Source organism: Dermacentor variabilis, chromosome 9, assembly GCF_050947875.1.
Source record: "Dermacentor variabilis isolate Ectoservices chromosome 9, ASM5094787v1, whole genome shotgun sequence".
Classification (NCBI taxonomy): domain Eukaryota; kingdom Metazoa; phylum Arthropoda; class Arachnida; order Ixodida; family Ixodidae; genus Dermacentor; species Dermacentor variabilis.
In genome coordinates, this window is record NC_134576.1 from 51,409,296 (window position 1) to 51,429,880 (window position 20,585).

Sequence of the window (20,585 nt, forward strand, 5' to 3'; positions counted from 1 at the left end):
GTAATTTCGTTGTCTCAGGATTTTATTATCCCAGGATTTGACTGTACACACAGTGACAGAAGGGGTTATTTACCTTTACGCATAGCACACCAACAGCTACAAGCCACGAACAGTCTAAGCCAATGAGCAACACTGTTTTTATATTACAGTGACCTTTTCTGTGATTCTGTTAGGTATTGCTTATTTCGTCGGCTTGAGCAACTTGTCTGAATAAACTTGCTCGATATAAGTACATTCAGATTCACAATCAGAACAGACTATTAGAAATATTGTAAGTCTATTCTTGCAGTACACAGTGCCTTGCACTACCACAAGAGGGCAGCACAGGCACCACCACGATTTCTATTTTTCATCACCTAAAGGTTGGCTCTCTCAAGAACAATTTTTTCTTTAAACATGATTCAGTATTTAAAAAAATGTACAGGGAGTCCAAATGAGAAATGGCAGGTACACCCACACATACACTAGGCATGCAGCAGTCTATTCTAGAACTTTTGAATCTACACCCTGAGATAGGAGAAACAGCTTACAGATGTGAAACAATTCGTACAAAAAAGGCGGCAAGAAACTTGTTTTTAGACCTTAGCTTACTCTGTTCTTTTTGGTTTTGCTTCTTGTGTGGCAAAAATTACTTGGTTTGTCTTGGATAACGTATATTATTACACATCAAAAGCAACTTGGAATTGAGAAATCCTGTGTGTACTACGCTAGGCATATAATGTATTTGCTATGTTCTGTGTTTGTATAGATATGTATAGATACAGCATGTGTTTTATCAGTCAAATATATGGTGTGCTGTTGACATTTGGGCATAGCATGAGGGAATGAAGTCTGGAGAGGTGGCATGAAGTTGCCTTTAACTTCATTGCCTTGGCAGGAGCATTTGCAATAGCCATGCATTATCAATTAGATCGCACCCTTAGAAAATACGTTAAACTAAAATATTATTATTCTTATTACATTGAAAATTAATTCAATTCCACTGTTTTATGTCGTGCCAATAAAGTAAAACCTCGTTACTTCAGCCCCAGTTAATTTGGAAATTCGGACGCGCCGTCTGGTCCCGTAAACATGTACATAACCCTGTGGCACGAAACTCCTGTTAATTCGAACATATTTGGTCGTACTTCGGTTAATTCAGACAGTTCGCAGAGCTCAGAGGCACGTGAGTCTTATAGGATCGGGTGGCACTAGGAGGTGTTCAAATCACACTGCCAGGGATGGCATCTCTGATTAGCGTGCGCCGATCTCAAAGGCCATGCTTGCATGTGCTGGGAGTGCCGAAAGGCTAGAAATACTATGTCAAGGCCGCCATGTTTATTTTATTGCTACATGATAGACAAACCTACGTCTCGAACATGGCGGCAATGATGTACTTCTGTCTTTGCTGTCGCTTCTGGCGCTTGGCACTACCTCTGTAACGCTATGGTTATCGGCACGGTAGTTATCGGTCTATGCTAGCAACCCTAATCTATACATACATGTCTTTTTCTTGGTATTGCTGTCCGCCATTTCCGACGTTGTCTTTTGCTTGTGCAGTAGTGTGGTTGCGAAGTTGTGCAGTTTTTTTTCGTTGTCATTTTTATCATGTTTATCGGTTTGCGTCAGGTGCGTGTGCGAGGACAGCTGAACTTACTTTTTGTGTGTGTTAAATTTTGTTTGAATTTTTCTTTTTTCCTATTATACTTTGTTTTTTCTTGACATTGTGCGTGTACCCATCGCTTCGTTGACGCGCCTAGCCACGCCGCGCAAGTCGCACCATCACGTGCTCTCGTGCCCCACCAAAGCGGGCGAAGTATGAGGCGAAGGATTTGGCAGCGAAAGTAGAATATTGAAAGCCGTGAAGGCAGGGGTGCCTCAGCAGGTCATAATGAATAAATTCAACATGAAGAGAAGCACGCTCAGTGCGTACATGAAAAGTGAAGTGGAGATTCTTCAGGCGTATGTCAGCGACAAGTTCGCTGACAACAGGAAGAGACTGCGAACAGCAGCGCACCCGAAACTTGAAGAAGCGTTGTTAAGATGGATTGCCGATTCGCGCGATGCACAGCTGCCTTTGAGTGGCCCCCTTATCTGAGCGCAGGCCGAAAAGTATGCACTGAAGCTGAGCATCGAAGACTTCAAGGCACCGAAAGGGTGGATCGACGGATTCAAGAAAAGACACAGCCTGGTCTTCCGAGGCATATGCGGCGAAAAAGGGCCTGTGAATGAAGGAGTTGTCGAAGATTGGAGGGCAGGATTACCCGCACACCTAGCCGATTATGATGCCTGTACCATTTTTAACGCAAGTGAGATGGCCCTCTTCCACAACGCCCTGCCGGATAAAATCACATTTAAGGGGGACCCTTGCGTTGGCGGTAAGCGATGCAAGGACAGAATAACAGTTTTGCTGGCTGCCAACATGACTGGCACTGCTATTGATAATCAGCAAAGCAGAAAAGCCAAGATGCTTCAAATGCATAAAGAAACTTCCCGTAGACTATCACTCGACTCGAAAGGTGCGGATGACCTCAGCGATATTTCAGGCCTGGCTGCACGAACTGGACCGCCTCGTTTGTGCAAAATCACACAAGGCGATAATTGTTCTATATAACTGTAGCGCGCACAATAATGTGTCGGGGCTGACAAACATACAGCTGCTTTTTTAGCCGCCTAACACAACGGCTTCCCTGCAACCTCTGGATCAGGGAATTATTCAGTATGTGAAAGGCCGATACAGAAGACAAGTGCTTGAGCGCATGTTCCTCTGTATGGAGGCAAAGAAAAAATATGATGCAACTCCGTTCAGTGCAGTGTCCATGGTGGCGCATGTGTGGAGCAACAGGCCACCCGCAGTAATTGCGAACTGCTTCCAACGCAGCGACTTTGTCCATGACAGTGATTCTTTGGAAGCCAGGGAAGCGGATGTTAACCAAAATGCTGAGGAAGATGACAGTTCCTTCGACAGACTTCTGCCTCTGGACATCCCACTGGACGAATACATCCACATCGATAGCGACGTTGCCGTTGCCGGTTACCTCAACAATGACAAAACACTGGATGTACTAGGCAACGAAGAGCCTGACTCTGACAGCGAAAATGTGCCCGTCATGGATACGTTTGAAGTGCCACGCCGCACTGCTAAAGAGGCCGATTACGCCCTTAAAGTTTTGGAGGACATCTGTGTCGTTTCTCCTGACAGTCTGCGCGGACTGCACCATCTACAAGAACTCCGAAAAACTGTGCTTCCCACACAAATTTCTCGCGCGCAACACGCAACAATAACCGATTATTTCATGAAGTAAAAGTATGTTGATGTTTTAGGCATTTCTTTAGTTATTACTGTCAAAACCTCGTTAATTCGACATTTGGTTAATTCAGACATTTTCTCCGGTCTTGTGAAATCCGACTTAACGGGGTTTTACTGTACTGCTATCTCACTATGAGGCCCGTCACAGTGCATGGGGGAAACTCTGGATTCATTTTGATAACCTGGAGTTCTTTAATGTACACCTCAATCTAAGTGAACGAAGGAACACCTGTGTGCTTAGGTTGAAATGCTGCTAAGCCACTAAGATGTCATGGCAGGCTAGTATTATTATTAGTAGTAGTATTAGTATTACTACTACTACAACTACTACCACAACTACTACTACTACTACTACAGTCAATGGCAAACGAAGAGGGCAAACACTCACCAATTGAACGTAGGAGACAGCGCCACCCTTGAGGTCGAAGAGTGCTGCCACTGCATCGTCTGAAATGGGGAACTGCAGGCCGCGAAGAGTCTGGTGGCGCGAGTCCACACCAGCAGTTTCCGTAGCCTCGCTACGGCGAATGTGCCGCAACTCTTGCTCGGCCTGCGTCAACGGAGCAGGCGACATCTCATGCTCCGACACCAGCACTCGTCGCACCCCGTGCAGGCGCATCTCGTCACGCGACGTGCCAAACAGCTCGTGCGTGATGTTGCCACCACCAAACTCCTTCTTCAAGGTCGCTTTTGTTGATGCATACAACATCTTCTGACGCACCTGCAGGGTTGTAAACACAGTGAAGAAATCAGATTAGTGGTCTCGGTAATAAGTGCCACTAGTGGCATGGTTCAAGGACGGGCTGTTTCAATTTCATTCTTAAATGCACTGATACTGAGTTGTCTATTTTAATAAAAATGAACTTATTAAAAATATGCTGTTGCAGATGTTGCACTTCTGTCAGTGAAGCAGGGTTACTTGAAGAGGTGGACACTACTATAAAGACAAATTATGAAGCAATGTTACTGAATATCTTCGTAAATATTCACTTTTTACTGATTATCTTTGTAATTATTCACTTTAGGGCACTTATCCCAAATGCAGTTTAGAAGCTAAGCTGTAATGAAGTATAAGTATCTTTTTATCAAAAATTCTATGCTTAGCAGATGTTTGAAAGAAGTCTTCAAAAGCTGTGGTAAAAGGCACGGATGTTTTAGTTAACACATATCAGCGCTCTATTTTCCACCATGCTATTTGCACTATAAAAAAAAAGTTAACAGCAAAGCTAAGGGTGAGCGAATAGTAAATTTTAAGGCAACATCAAATATGCATCGAAGAGTGCAAGAAGTGAACCGAATCGAATACATTTTTTTTAAAATCGTCCTCGAATAATGAACAACTATTTTCACAATAATTATAAAATTATTCACATCCTAGTACGATTGACCTCCATTCATTAGATTCTGACGGGACCGACGAACTTTATCGAATGATCCAACAGGTGGAATGAAACAAGATGCAGAAAAAACTTCAACTCACACTGCTGATTCATTTGGCAGTACTTGACAAGTCTAAAACACCCCTGAATCAAATGCACACCCACTTTCAATAAATACAAAGCAGAAAACTAACATAGAAACGTCGAAATAACATTAAAGCTCCTAAATAAAGTAAAACTCTTATGTGCACCGATCTTTTTGCAAGAAAAATGAACAATGTCTAACCTGCAAATAAAAGTGAGGTGTGCAGACAGGACACAAGAGTAGAGAAGTGGACAACACGAACGCCGATTCATTATGCAAATAAAAGTGAGGCCTGCAGACAGGACACAAGAGTAGAGAAGTGCTGTTCGTGTTGTCCACTTCTCTACTATTGTGTCCTGTCTGCACGCCTCACTTTTATTTGCATAATGAATCCTTACCAACTAGCTCAGCTTTCTGTCGTTCTAAGTCTAATCTGCGTTGCACAAGGGCAGCTGGTTTTTTTGAAGTCAGCTTTGCCGCACGACTTCGTAAAGTCGGCTTTGCTGTACTACATTGATATTATGCGGCAAAGCATACAAAAACCGCAAAGGCAGTTTTAGTTTCGTATCTGCGGCAGTGTAACTATTGCTACATCTAGCGAAGTATGTAAAGCCAGTTGGCCAACTATGTAGCGTGAATATTGTTTAATACCCGCTGTAACTGAATCTACGTACGTAGTTGGCGACCCTGTAAGCACAACAATGGCGGATCAAAGCAGTGTCTCAATCGTGTCCATCATTATCCAGTCAATCATTTCTATCTCATGACACAATAATGGCAGATAATTGTAATGCCTCTAGTGTTTAGCCAAATATCCAGTCATTTGACATTTTGTTGATTATGCTTATTTTTGATGTGTTTTGCAGATTTAGATAGAAAATAAACATTCTTTTTCTGGCTCTTTATCCTTAAATGTTTCCCCTTAAAGGGTCTGTTCCAATTGTGTCCATCATTGCCCAGTCAATCGTTACATATCAAGACACAACAATCATGTGCAATTGTAGTATCTCTATTTCTATTATAAAGCGAAGTATCCAAAGTCAGTTGGCAACTATGTAGCATGAGTGCTGTGGTGTACCCGCTTTATCTAACCAAATCTATATGCAGCTGGCAACCCTGTAAGTACAAATAAAGCAGTCTCTTTCACAAACATGTTCATCATTATCCAGTTGACCATCCCATTTCAAGACATCTACTTGCGCCATGCAGGCAATTTTTGGCCCAATTTTCTTGATAAAAAGAGCGCACATTAAAATCGGATTACTACCATAATCTGACATTGTGAGCTATGGCTACTGCGTGAAAATCTTGTTAGGGTGGGACGAAAATAGGCATTCTCAATGGGAGATGATGTGTGTTCCATGTACTCACTCTCCCCTAAACAGTACCAAGACCCACAAGACCCAAAAGAGACCCACGAAAGGGACCTTCGACCAGGATCAAATTAATCAAAAAAGTTATCCAATGATTACAACACTTCCCAATGCAAAATGTGAGTGCAGCTCTATACGTGTTTTCATTTTGCGATGTATTGAGGCACGGAATTTGAGAGAGACATGTACCAGAGTCGGCAATTGTGGAAAATCTGATTTGTGGATCAAGCGCATCAGCTTTTATACATGGCTCATCAAAGGTTCAACTGTAAACGCTGGTGGCAATTGGCTTCCAGAAAGTACTACACAATTTGCGTCGCGCATACGATCAGATTACAGAACAATGACAAACCATGACAATCGAAACAAGCGCGAATGAGACCAAACCAAGCAAACCAAACAAGCACGAATGAGACCAAACCGAGCAAACCAAACAAGCGCGAGTGACAGCCGACGTAAGCAGACGATAGCACGAAACTAGAGGGGTGGCAGTGATCAAGTACGAGTATGCATCAAGCGGTTGGGCGGGTCTGCAAAAAAACAGTTTCCCATGTGCATGTCAATGCAGGGGTCACTCTCATTTGCCTCCGCCATTTACAGCTAGTATCTTTCACTTGCTGCTCAGCTTTCGCTCTTTGATCTTTCGCTGTTGTGCTTTTACACTCAGTTACACTGCCACTGCTGCATGAAAGGGCCATTAAGAGCTGTACTCTAAAATCCAATTAACTAGCGTCGAATTAATGGAAACTTTCTGTATATGCAACAATTGCAAATTTCTGTCGTCACACTGTATGTCACAAAGTGCAGCTTACAAATATAAAATACAGCCGACCCACGCTAGAACGAACCCTGATAATTTGACGAAAAACATCCATTTTATCCTAAGTCCATAATTACCGAAACACCTAACTTCTGAAACGTCGTGATGTCTAATAACATTATTGCAAAGAGTGAGTGACAAACATCCAAAGTAAGAAACAAACAAAAAAAAGTAGCAGTTCCACCCACAGGCAAAACATCGATTGCGATAGCAAATTAAGCAAGATAAGTGCGGCAGCAGCAGCGAGCAAATTGACTTTAGTGCTGTTGCTCACTTCAATGCGAACTAAACGTTGAAAGCACAGAGCATACAAAGGTACCCACACTGGGTGCACTTTGTCTACGTCGCAGGTCGCTTTCAAGATACGGCGCCCCCACCGTAAGCAGTAGCCGCCAGAGTAGAATCTCTCTCTCGACTCCCCCCCCCCCTCTTCTGTGCTTTGAGCGCGAAAGAAGACTGTGCGTTTTCGCCTCACCTTCCTCCCTCGCACCCGCAATATGGAGCCACGATCGTTGGCTGATCCTCGCAAGTCAGTTGTCATCCCATGTCGACATAGCAAAAGTATGTTTTATACGGCCAATTTTGAAAAAAATTGCCACTGATTTCGTCCACTACAGCTGATAGTATGATGCAGTGTGGTTCGTTAAAAGCGAATTTCACTACATAAACAAAATAGATAGAACAAACTAAGGCTGAAATATGGTGTGCTATATCCGAAAACCTGTTGTACATGGGTCAGTTGTAACAAGCGTAGACTATATTAGGAACAAATAAGCACTTTGATCAAATACACAGGGCTCTTCACTAAACTCTGTGGTTTAGCATTTGAAGTCTGGCGCCTTGAGTGACAAAGCCAGCTATACTGCATAACTTGTCATGATTTACGCCTACTATGTCTGTGGGGATGATAAAATTCCATCATAGCTTTGTTTCTACAGTAAAACTTCATTAGCTCAGAACACCAGGTAATTGAGAATCATTTCCTGGTCCTGGCAGGTCCATGGGCATAATTTAATGGCGTGAAACTGTCGTTAAATCCAACATATTTCGTTGCGCACTGTTTCATTAAGACAACCCTTGGAGAGAAGCAAAAAGCTCTTTTTCACTCAATCCTCTCTGTTATCACCCACCCGCCCTACAGCTGGCCCCCGTTCAGCTGCCAGAAGCAAAAGCTAGGCAGTTGAGGCCAGACCACACGCACACTTGCCAATGCACGCAAGCTCACATCTATGTGCCTTGGACCTGCCACGCCTCGCAAGGAATGGCTCACTCACTTGGCTCCCTCCTAGATGCTTTGGCATCTAGGAGTGAGCTTTGGCAGACATCATTTCACACTTTGTTATTGACAGCACTTCAAGATGCCTATAGATTTATAATGTTAATTGTTTTGTTTTTAGAGCTGTTCGATATGAACAAGAAAGGAAAGAAAACATATTTTCTTGCATGACATAAATCTGCCTCAGAGAGAGTTGATTGTACCGTGCCGTGGCTGCACAGCCAGGGGCGTGGAAACACCAGGCAGCCTGAACACTGATATCTGCCTGCAACAGATCTTCGTGCTCGTGCCGTGTTTTGACGTGCACAATCTGTATTGCACCAATTTGCATATGTTGACAAGCGTAACTCTGGTCCGGTCTTTATTGTAAGGTCGGCATCAATTTCCCTCCCTTATTCTTTTTTTATTGTTTTATTACTTTGAGGGTTGATATATTTTATTTCAAATTTAAGATCCTCAGAGTGACCTAATTCGAAAAATATGTACCGCAATTTCTTTAGAATGACCATACCTTAAGTGACAAAAAATATTTTCCATTGGTAAACGTGCATTGTTTATTCATGAATACTGATGTACTTCCATAAATACTTTTAATAACAATAAGAAGCACATACAGTTAAACCTCGATATAACAAAGTCTGTAAAATTGGCAATTTCCTTCGCTTTATCGAAATTTCGTTCCATTGAAATTCGACCTTTTATGCAAAAAGTACTGTTGTAAATCTCAGCGCTGACGCCCGTTATTGCAATCGCACCGCTAGCACGAGTTGTTGCAAATGGGTCGCAAGCCCCAAGGGTAGCGTTGGCCTGGCGGCCTGGGGCACAACTGGAAGCATCTGAAGGTCCGAGCAAAGCATGAGTCGACTGCTAACAGAACAACTTGTTTATTCTATCATCGCATAAGAGCGGGCGGTCAGGTCGACCGAAGTGGAGAGACGGGAGTGCACGTTACTCAACAGAAGAAATCGGAGCCTCTCTCGGCGTCCGGGGGCAGCTGCTTTTATACTCTCGCAGTTGAGGGCAAGAAGGAACGCCTTGATAGACGCGCACGTGACGGCGCCGCTCGGGCACGTTGGGACGAGTAGGTGACGCATCCGCCGGGCAGGCGCCGGTCAGACCTCCTCGCTTCACAGTTGGGGGAGCTCCTCTCCCCGGCTGCCGCGCTTTGACAAGCGTGGGCACCAACATGCACACACACACACACGCACACCGAAGACATGTGGCATTGGAACATGCCTGGACGCGCTTGGCGGGGAGGCGTAGCAGCGGCGCCGAACGGGCCAAAATGTCCGCCGCTTTGAACGAAGCCCCGGCGTCCGTTGCATCCGCGCCGGCTATACCGCGCGTCGTAGGCGAAACGTAACAGACCGACCCGCCGGGGGAAGGAGATCCCGATGGTCAGGGGACTGCATCCGCTGTCCGGAGGGATGTCGCTCGATGATGCTCATAACCGAAGTCGGGCGTCCTTCGGCGTTTCTTGAGCGCAGCGCACAGAGAAGGCCTCGTTCTCTCGTTCAGGTTCACACAGGACACTGCAAAGTGACTTCGGGAGAGTTGACATTTTTGTTCTCGTTCCCGGCAAGCGTTAGAACTACGCCGAAACTCAACCGCTCAGTCAGCAAGCACGAAACAACCCTCACCAAGTCCTGCCAGGCTCTTTCCCCTTTTATACCACTGCCTAGTTCCTGACAGTAGTCTAGCAGCACTCAGAACGCGTCCACAAATTGGAAAATTGCACTAGAAAGCACATCATCACTTTGAAACACTACACAAAAGCAATATGTTAAAAATCCTGCCTCAGGAAGAAAACATCAGTAACAAACAATTTTGAGGCTGATTCCCACGTTAGGGGCTTCGACTTAAGCCATCGGCGTTACCGTTGAGACTCCCCTTTTTGTAACGCACCTCAAAGGAATATTGTTGCAAAGCGAGGCTCCAGCGCAGGAGGCGGCCATTTGTGAAAGAGATGGTCTGCAGCCATTGGAGAGGGCAGTGATCCGTTTCGAAGCATGCGAAGCGGAGATCGCAGCGAGCGACCGTACACGAGCTCAGCTGGCGAACACCCCGTAGCCGCATGCGGCGCGGTCCTCAATGCAAACATCACCCCAGGCAGAAACAGCTCCCAGTCAGTTTCATGTTCAAAACACAATGCTCTCAACACGCGCTTCATGACGGAGTGGAGCTTCTCAACGGAATTCGACTGGGGGTGGTACACTGAGCTGTGTAACAGCTTTACCCCACACCTTTCGAGAAAAGTTGTCGTCAAAGCGCTAGTAAACACTGTGCCCTGATCTGATTGGATTTCCGCAGGAAAACCAACTCGCGCAAATATAGACAGTAGTGCATTGACTATCTCAACTGAGCTGAGTTCTTTAAGCGGCACTGCTTCAGGGAACTTTGTCGCTGGGCAGATCACAGTCAAAATGTGTCTGTGCCCTGTGGTTGTTACCGGCAGAGGTCCCACTGTATCAATAACGAGCCGTCTAAAAGGCTCCGTAATGATAGGTACCAATTTCAACGGCGCCCTCGATTTGTCCCCTGGTTTGCCCACCCGCTGACAGGTGTCACATGTCCTCACGAAGTGATCTGCGTCCCGAAAACACCCTGGCCAATAGTACTCTTGCAAGAGACGGTCCTTAGTTTTCTTAACTCCTAGGTGTCCGGACCACGAACCCCCGTGCGACAAGCGCAACAGATCCTGACGGTAGCACTGAGGAACGATCAGCTGATCGAACTCCACTCCCCTGCGGTCTAGATACTTCCGGTACAGGACCCCACCTCTTTCCACAAAACGAGCATTTTTCTTGGCGATACCTTCCTTGACAATGCAGCGTATGTTTTCTAGGCTGCCATCCTTTTTTTGCTCGGCTATCAAAGCCGACCGGCTGACTTTTAGCAACCTATTAAGTCCGTCTGACGTAGGCGCGATGAGCAAATCTGCAGATAGCTCTTCTAACTTTCCCGCATCGGTAATTTCCTCTCCGGTATCTGGTGCCTTCAACGCTACAGGCTCAATTTTATTCAGTTCAGGCGTACTCTGAATATCAGCTTGCTGCGCCTCTGACCCTTTCTCATTGTTCGACAACGTCGGCCCCGTAACTACCGCCTTTGCAGCGAGCTCCCGAACCTTCGATCTGGTTAAGGCCTGAACGCTAGCCTCACCAAACAAAAGCCCCTTCTCGCGCAGGAGGTGATCGGACCTGTTCGAAAATAGGTACGGGTACTGGGGGGGCAGCATAGATGACACTGCGGCCTCCGTCTCAAGCGCTCCGAAAGGTCCTTCAATAAGCACTTTTGCTACGGGCAGACACACGCTATGAGCTTCGACGGCTTGCTTGATCCATGCGCACTCGCCCGTGAACATATCGGGTTCTACGTAGGAGGGGTGAACTACATCCATCGTAGCTGCGGAATCGCGAAGCACTCGGCACTCTTTCCCGTTCACGAGGAGGTCTCGCATGTAAGGCTCGAGAAGCTTCATGTTCTCGTCAGTGCTGCATAATGACAAAAACACGACTTTTGTTTTTATTTCTGGACACTGCGCCGAAAAGTGACCCGGCTTCTGGCACGTATAACACACGCGCGCTTGCCTCGTCTCGAACCGCTTTCTGCGTTCGGCTTCGGCTGCCGCCGTCTCCTTACGTTCGGTCGGACTTTCACTCGCATCCGCACTACGTGTGTCGCCCCTTGCTCTCATGGGTGTGAACTTTGGCCTCTCAAACTTGGAGCCAAATTCACCCTTTTGACCGTCCTTAGCTCCGCGAGCCCGACGCGTCACAAACTCCTCGGCTAGCTCGGCGGCTTTAGCCACCGTACAAACGTCTGGCCTATCCAAGACCCAGTACCGCACGTTCTCAGGTAACCGACTATAAAACTGTTCCAGCCCGAAACACTGCAGAACTTTCTCGTGGTCACCAAACGCTTTCTCTTCTTTGAGCCACTCCTGCATGTTTGACATAAGCCTGTAGGCAAACTCTGTATATGACTCACTTTTGCCTTTCTCATTTTCCCGAAACTTCCGACGGAACGCCTCCGCTGACAGCCTGTACTTTTTTAGCAGACTCGATTTCACTTTGTCGAAATCCTCTGCCTCCTCTCTCTTCAAGCGAGCGACTATGTCGGCCGCCTCGCCGGGTAACAAAGTGAGCAAGCGCTGTGGCCACATTTCCCAAGAGAACCCCTGCTTCTCGCACGTTCGCTCAAAGTTAACCAGGAACAAACCAATGTCCTCTCCAAGCTTAAACGGCCGCATCAGGTCAGTCATTTTGAACGATACTCGTTCTCCTGCACCGTGTGCCTGACTTCCATTACGAGCGCGTTCCATCTCTACCTCGAGACGCTTCATTTCCAAAGCGTGGTCGCGCTCTTCTTTTTCTTTTTGTTCTCTTCGTTCGCGCTCATCTTGCACTTTCTGTTCTTTTCGTTCGCGCTCCTGTTTCTCTTTTTGCTCTTTAAGTTCGCGCTCCTGTTTCTCTTTTTGCTCTTTAAGTTCGCGCTCCTGTCTTTTTGCCGTCTCCCTCTCCTCAATGGTCTCAAGGCATTCCGACAGCTCGTCATCCTCAGCTTCTAACTCAAGAATAGCCCTTAGCAGTTCTGGTTTTCTGAGTTTGTCCGAGACATCCAGACCCAACTCTCTTGCAAGCTCCAGCAATTTCGGTTTGCGCAAAGACTTCAAATCCATGGCTGCTCTGAATGCTGCTTTCTCTACTGCCTACTATTGTCTTGCCGCAAACTAACCCGGCAGCAACGACAACCACAATTACCAGCTCTGTTTCTGACACTAACAAAAGCCTGGCAAAACTCAGAAGAAGAAAGTCCCGCACTCACCAAACCTCGCAGCCAAGAATTCAGCGCAGTCGTTCCGCTGCAGGCAACCAGTCATCACACAGGGCTCGTTGCACTGCTCCCGGATGGTCGTTGTGCTGCTCAGCATACAGTCAACCGCATATCTTCGCTGCTGGCCTCCGTTGTCGCGATCTCACCGCTGGCAGACAGTTGTCGGAACCTCAGCGCCGACGCCCGTTATTGCAATCGCACCGCTAGCACGAGTTGTTGCAAATGGGTCGCAAGCCCCAAGGGTAGCGTTGGCCTGGCGGCCTGGGGCACAACTGGAAGCATCCGAAGGTCCGAGCAAAGCATGAGTCGACTGCTAACAGAACAACTTGTTTATTCTATCATCGCATAAGAGCGGGCGGTCAGGTCGACCGAAGTGGAGAGACGGGAGTGCACGTTACTCAACAGAAGAAATCGGAGCCTCTCTCGGCGTCCGGGGGCAGCTGCTTTTATACTCTCGCAGTTGAGGGCAAGAAGGAACGCCTTGATAGACGCGCACGTGACGGCGCCGCTCGGGCACGTTGGGACGAGTAGGTGACGCATCCGCCGGGCCGGCGCCGGTCAGACCTCCTCGCTTCACAGTTGGGGGAGCTCCTCTCCCCGGCTGCCGCGCTTTGACAAGCGTGGGCACCAACATGCACACACACACACACGCACACCGAAGACACGTGGCATTGGAACATGCCTGGACGCGGTAGGCGGGGAGGCGTAGCAGCGGCGCCGAACGGGCCAAAATGTCCGCCGCTTTGAACGAAGCCCCGGCGTCCGTTGCATCCGCGCCGGCTATACCGCGCGTAGTAGGCGAAACGTAACAGTACGGTCGGCGATCGATTTTTTCTTACGCGGAAAGGGGACCGCAGAATTCTCTAACTTATCGGGCGATCGAAAATAGGAAATCTTAATGAGAAAACAATTCATTTTGATAAATTTGGAATCGGCGACAAATGATACGGTTTCATGCCACGTACGTCGACAATATCTTCACATCGGCAGTACAAATTCAGTGAAGCCAGCCACGCTTTTGCGTGCCCTCCGCCCTGGCTGACACCATCACCTACACTGGGACGACACTATAAGGGGCCGCGTGGAGAGGCATGCTTAGTCTGCCTCTTGGTCCCACGGGTAACCGAAATTCAAGATTACGTAACCTAAATGCACGGGAGACAGCTTACATGGTGCCACGCCGTGTTGGCGTGCCCGCTCTTTGCACACACACGACAGATTACCTCTAAAGCAGGGTACACGGCTACGTCTGCGCTCAGCCACACTTACAGCCATGCGCAGCCACGGCCAGGACGCACGCCAGAAATCGAGACGCACACCAACGACGCACCATGTGCGTTTTTTTGCTAGTGAGTATGTGCCTTAACCATTTCATAAATAGTTTCTCTGTGCCCCTCCCTCACAAGGCATACCGGCAGCAAGCTGAAGGACAGCTATGGTGAGAAGCACATATACTTTAGTATTATTTTAACCATGTCAAGCTCGCTTAACCTTTGAGGCGATGAGGCAGGGCAGGGCAGGTAAGCCTCTACAACAGGACAATGTTTAAGGACATGCACACCTCTCATGTCCCCCTAACATGGACACACCTTCCTCTAACAAAGAGGAAGCTAACGAATTCTCATATGTAACCAAGCCTATACAAAATCTGACCAGACATGCTATGTTTCGGGAACCACGTATTCTACTCACAACATGAAACCGAAACTGCAATGTCCAAAGTAATATTGGATATAGCGAAGTGAATATCTGTTCATCCGGCAGATAAACATGTGTAGCTTGGTAGCAAAAATGTCAAAATACACAGCAAGAGCAGCTTATACGGCGCAATCCAGACATGCATGCCCATTTTCACCTTGGCTGACCAAGGAGAAAACCAATGGTGAAACCAAGGTGAAACCAAGCTGCAAACCAATGCACCAATATGTTGTGGTAACATTGATCACACAGTTTTACATTAACGACAACACAAAGCATGTTAGTAATTTAGTATTCCTGACTGGCACACATCGGTCCAGCAAGCAGTTGATGAACCATGAACATAAACATGATACTCTCTGCTGAGCCACTGTAGGGATAATGCAAGATTGGGTTCTTGCACAGCTAGACCCGATCGCAAAATTTTTTTTCATGCCGCTATCACAATATATCCTTGTGACAAATATTGGATAGAACAAAACTAATGTGAGATGTGACTCTCTTCATGCCAGAGGGGACAGCAAGGTTCGGCTGTATATCTCTGGCGAAGTTGGCAATGCCATTCTCTTCCACATTCGGCCAACTTGCCTTCAAGCCAAAACAGTTAGGTTTAGCAGGTAATGTCAGGGCAGATGCTTGTGCATTCTGGATGTTGAGAGAATGGGCTCCCACGTTTGGCGGCGCTGCTTGTGATTGCCAAAATGAAGCCAAGAGCACATTCGTGGCAACTTACGGGCGAGTCCTCGGGTGACCAGCTGATGAAGAGCCAGTCGTACCCATTCGGGCAGGTGGAGTCCAGGCGGTAAAACAGGTAGCACGGCTGACCCCGTTCAAGCAGGGGAAGCACGAGGGTGTCATAGTCTGCAGCAGAGGGAACAAAATGAATCGACAAAGACATTTGGCATGTAAGGTGGGCAAGCTAAGCTTCAGGACTTCGGACAGCTAAAGAGATCCCCAAAGACTATTGTGTGTATGCTGCTGCTCATCACTTGAACAGCGATTGACAGATTAATTTATTGATTGTGTTTAATGTCCTAAAGCGAATGAGCTGCTACAAGAGAGGCCACGGTAGAGTACTCTGCTTTAATATGTGCTGCAGGGCTAGTTGGTTCATGATTTAAGCCCAAGAATAAAAAAATGAAAAGACAAAAAGAAAAGACATTGATGAGAAGGGCAGCCCAAGGAACCCAAAGCTTCTTTAACATGTTCACTGATGATTATGATACTCCTTAATACGAATTATGAGTGCAGCTGTTTAGTTTCTTTGAATTCGCAGTATATTGTGGCAAAGAATTTGATTCTGAATGACAGGATCCTCTCGGCGACGACACTGAGCCTCTGCTCAGGCAGCTCGTTTAGCAGCAGCAGCAGACGAAGCATTGCCACTGGTTGCGGCACTCTTTGATCGGAAAGAAAGTGTGAACCCGGGAATGCGTCACGTGCGTGGAGGGCATTCTCTAGCGAAGGCGGCCCAGTGGGTCTTAAGCCCACACCACCACTTTTGTTTCCATAGCGTTCGCTGCATGCCTGGCCGCCACTTTTGAGCATGTCTCGTGCGGCACTCCACTTTCCTCCTTGTGAAATTGTGAAAGTAGTGTGGTCACAGAAGTGTATAACTTCCTGCGTTTTGTGCCAACTAGCCTTTGATCTGCAACATTCTCTACAGAATATGCTCCTTATATATTAGATGTACAGAGTTAACATTACATCCCATCCCATAGCTTCCAGTACGTGATGCAATATTTTTAGATCATTAATTCTGGGCAGCGCGCCACGAGAGCTATGCAATGAGTGCCGTCATACAAACGCGTCACTCTGCTCATTGTTCTGCAATTAGTAGGCTCACATCTACAATGTCTACTGCAACACTTGCTTCACACACTATGACTACTAAATTACTATTCCTAAGGCCCTATAGCATGTCCTACTGCTTGGTCGTCAATGCAGAAAGTGAAAAGTTGCTCTAATCTCTGCAGCATTGGCTGCTTTGTGCAAAACGGAGTATGCTGTCAATGACAAGTCATGAATGAATGGGTGCTACTCAACAGGTTTGGCTAGTATAATGTTACATAAGAACAACAGAAAAAGAAAGAAAGATGCGAGCAGTGTTTTTTTTTTCCTCGCCACCTTCATGCAACAGTATTCTGTCCGAACCCGTCAATAAACATCAATCAGCTCAGCAAACCACCAAGTTAGAGGCTATTCACCATGAGATATGGTACACGTGCTGCAATTCAGAATAAAGTACCCTTTATATAAGGTGTGCTTAAAAAAAATATCGCCAGTGGCAGACTGAATAATTCTGGTCATCGAGTTTGATTACTCAGATGCAGACATTGCTCGCACGAGAAATGAAAATGCACAATCAGCTATTTAACCACTCGCTGACTTTTTAATTAAGCATTTTGCGACCCATATTGCAATTTAAAAATTGTAGCCGGTGAGTTTGCAAGGCATATGCACTTGGAACGAACTTTCAGGAAGACACCTGTTTCAAGATATTCATTCCTGAAGTGTGCAAAAAAACACATGGACGTTTTGAGTTACTTTCATGCTTCAATGCATAAAACAGTGGTTTGTTAAAAAAATATAAGTGGAACAATAGTGCATTTATACCACATGTTTCATGGTGCATATCTCAAAACCTGTGTTATCCTTACAAGCCATTCAAAGTGGACATGCCTTGCAAACTAACTGGCTACAATTCGCGAACTACAATATGTGCCGTAAGGTCATTAATTAAAATGATCATTATTGATTTTTGTTATTAGTCGATTATACATTTCTGTTTCTCGTGCCAGTAGTGTCTGCCACTTTGAGCAATCCTGTTCAAAGACTACAATAATGCTATCTGCCACAGGCAATTAAAGAAATTCTGCATGGTCCAAAAAAAAAAAAAAAAAGACGCCCCATAGATGCGACTTGTCCAAACAGAAGGAGCCACGGCAGTTCGGAGCAGACACAAACAGAAACTGTCAAAATCACAAGGTGGGGATGAAAAAAAAGTTCAGAAAACAGGTTGTCTGAAAGGGGAATTGGGAGACAAATTTCACTCAACTTCCTGTACTTTACGCACAAACACAACTTCACTTCCTGCGAGTGTGCAATCCTGCAGACAAGATGAACTACAAAATGCCAAATGGCTTGGTTTCTCTCTCCACAAAGAGCTTTACTTGCACTTGGCAAGTCAGACCTAGGCGAACCAAATAGCAGACTATTCAGTTTGTACAGGAAACATGAATATTTGTAGATCCATCCATACGAAGAATAAGATAGGAGATGAAGCTTTTTGCAAACACTTGCCACTACATTTCTGGCCTCTCACTAACTATAGCTATATTTGGTGATGAACAAGGATCACGTTGCATTCCAAAAGAACAAGAGACTCAGCATAATGAGTTTTGGCAATATTCTTTAAACAGAATTAGCTGAAATGTGCAAAAATGCTTCAATATCTCTAAAGCCATAATAACATACAAGGATTGGTGTGGACATTAAATTCAAATAAAAAGGCTTGGCCCTTTTTCATTTTCACTAATAACCCAACCTTTTTCTCCTATATAAATGCATATCAAGTCTTGAATACATCCCTAAATTTACTAAAGGCACCTCTCAATGTCTCTTTAAGGCCTTGTTTTATACATTCAAGCATAACCCACAATCCCTTCTTTCACAGTATTATGTATGCTGACAGAACCAGATAAAGCCAAGAAAAGACAACGCCATGCAATACACAGTTGAAATTACCTGTGGTTTTAAATGAAATGCAGCAATTCTAGGGTTTTGCGTGCCATTTATGACTCCAGATTGATTTTGACCACCTGGGGTTCTTTGACGTGCACCAAATGCAAGGTCTAAGGGCGTTTTTGCCTTTTTGCCTTCACCAAAATGCAGCTGCCAAGGCCGGGACTTGATCCCATGCTCTCGAGGCCAATGTTTACAGAAGTTGTCAATGACATTGAGATGTTGCAGGAGATGAAAACCTTCAAGTTCCTAACTTTGCAGCAGTTGGTCGCTACAGTGGCTAATGTTGAGGCAGGTTTGTTATGCTTGTTCTTACCATCTGTATTCTCGGTGTGATGATGTCAGACACTGTCAAGCTAAGGAAGTGGTACAAGTGGCAATACAGAGTCACCTTGCTGGTCAATTATGCTGCATTTGTGGACAGACCATGTCCATTGAACAAAGCTGTGATATATTCACATATCATTTTGGTCACTACCTCAGCAGAAGTGTGATAGCAGTAAGGGACTGTGCAGTGCTGTAAAGTAGCAAATAAAAGAAAGAGGCCCGAAGAGGGCAAGAAAACTTGAAAAAAGGTAAAACGCCAGCCTTTATTCCTCGACACACTAGCGATCGCTTGTTTACTATTTAAATATAGTGGGTGGCCTTACCTCGCTCCCAGTTGTCCTTCGGCGGCTTCTGATCAAGCAGCGTTAATTCCTCTGTAAAAGAAGCGACATTAAAGCTCGCGGTCACGGAAAGAAACAACAGACAGCGCGGAAGTTTATGCAATAATTTCCGGCCACTGCTATTTGTATGAGCAAATCGCGATACTTGCCATCGACAATTGAGACTTTGAAGACGCGGACGCTGCCATTGCGACACTTGCCAAAAAACTGCCTCAGTTCGGCGTTTGCTGAAACGGGATAAAATAAGCTGTCAGTTACATTTCAAACGATCACAGCTACGGCAGCTATGGTGATCAGGTGAGCCCCCGTAATCGCAGATTGGAGTCGCAAGCAAAGGATGTTACGTGCTGGCGACACAACATCTGCGAAACCTCAGAATCGTAACAGCTACCGAAACAAGCCCAAATACGCTACAGGGTGCTGATATGACGACAGTGCCGTCGATTACACAGTGCAAGTCCACACACATCAGCACTCGTACGTTTATATATGCAGCTTTGTCACCGTATTCACTGCACCGGGGAAGTCAAGGACACCTAAGCGTTGAATCGCAACGTAATAAGCGATACAAAACAGTCTTTTGTGTAGCCGCTACGTGCCGGCTGGGCCCGGTTCGTTTCAGCGGCTACGAAAGCGGTCGCTTTACCTTGTATTCCGGTTTGGTGGGACATCCTGCGTGCGCTTGTAGACTAGCAGAGCGGGATTTTGTTGTTATCGCCGTCTCGCCTACACACCCAGCCGGATATTCAGAGCGGCCCCTTGCAGCTCGGCAGCACGTTTCAGTTTACACACACCGGTGCGCGCAGTATCGCTGACGCTTCATGCGGAGGCGGTAACGCAGCCGCTGATTTTTTGCGCAGCAGCGATAGCAACGCGACGCAGCAATGTGGCGTGCCGTTCCAAGTCCCACTGCCCCGATCACGACCAACCGTGCGTAGCCCGACCCCGATCACTGCCCCGACTGCTGCCCACCTTCGCAACGCTCTCGCTGCTCTGGTAAAACCTACCTAAAGCAAACCCAGCCACTACTAAATCCTACCGCTCTCAGTCACTATCATCATCTAGAGGAAGCGCGCTGAAAACGAATTCGCGACAGCGTCGAATCCGGCGAAACAACTTCGACGCCAGACGCAACTCTACACCGAGTTGTCGTACTGAACAGGTTCTCCTCGCAGCAGCGGTAGCTTGTTTTAATTTTGTGTGCTTGTTAGCAACCATTAAACAAACAGAGCGGGCTGCTCACCCGCCGCAGTACCCCAGTGGCGTTGCGCTGCTAATATCGAGCTGGCGGTTTCGATTCCAGCCGCGGCGGCCATATCTTATAGGGCTTATGGGGTAAATGCAACAACGCTCATGCACAAAGGGGGGCTCTGATCCCTATTATTGCGTGCCTCATAATCAGATCGTAGTTTCGGCG

The 20,585-nt window shown here is 46.4% G+C and overlaps 1 protein-coding gene across 1 annotated transcript in view; it reads right to left on the minus strand.

The window, feature by feature from the left end:
• twf (twinfilin actin binding protein) overlaps positions 1–20,163 on the minus strand; it is a 49,979-nt gene extending 29,816 nt beyond the window's left edge. Inside the window, exons 1-5 of the mRNA XM_075704238.1 lie at positions 19,815–20,163; positions 19,318–19,395; positions 19,151–19,201; positions 15,490–15,617; positions 3,678–4,010 (exon numbers count right to left, since the gene is read on the minus strand). Of these exons, the coding sequence (XP_075560353.1) occupies positions 3,678–4,010; positions 15,490–15,617; positions 19,151–19,201; positions 19,318–19,395; positions 19,815–19,839 (615 nt within the window). The 5' untranslated portion in view covers positions 19,840–20,163. The remainder of the gene's footprint in view (positions 1–3,677; positions 4,011–15,489; positions 15,618–19,150; positions 19,202–19,317; positions 19,396–19,814) is intronic.
• Positions 20,164–20,585: the final 422 nt, after the last annotated feature.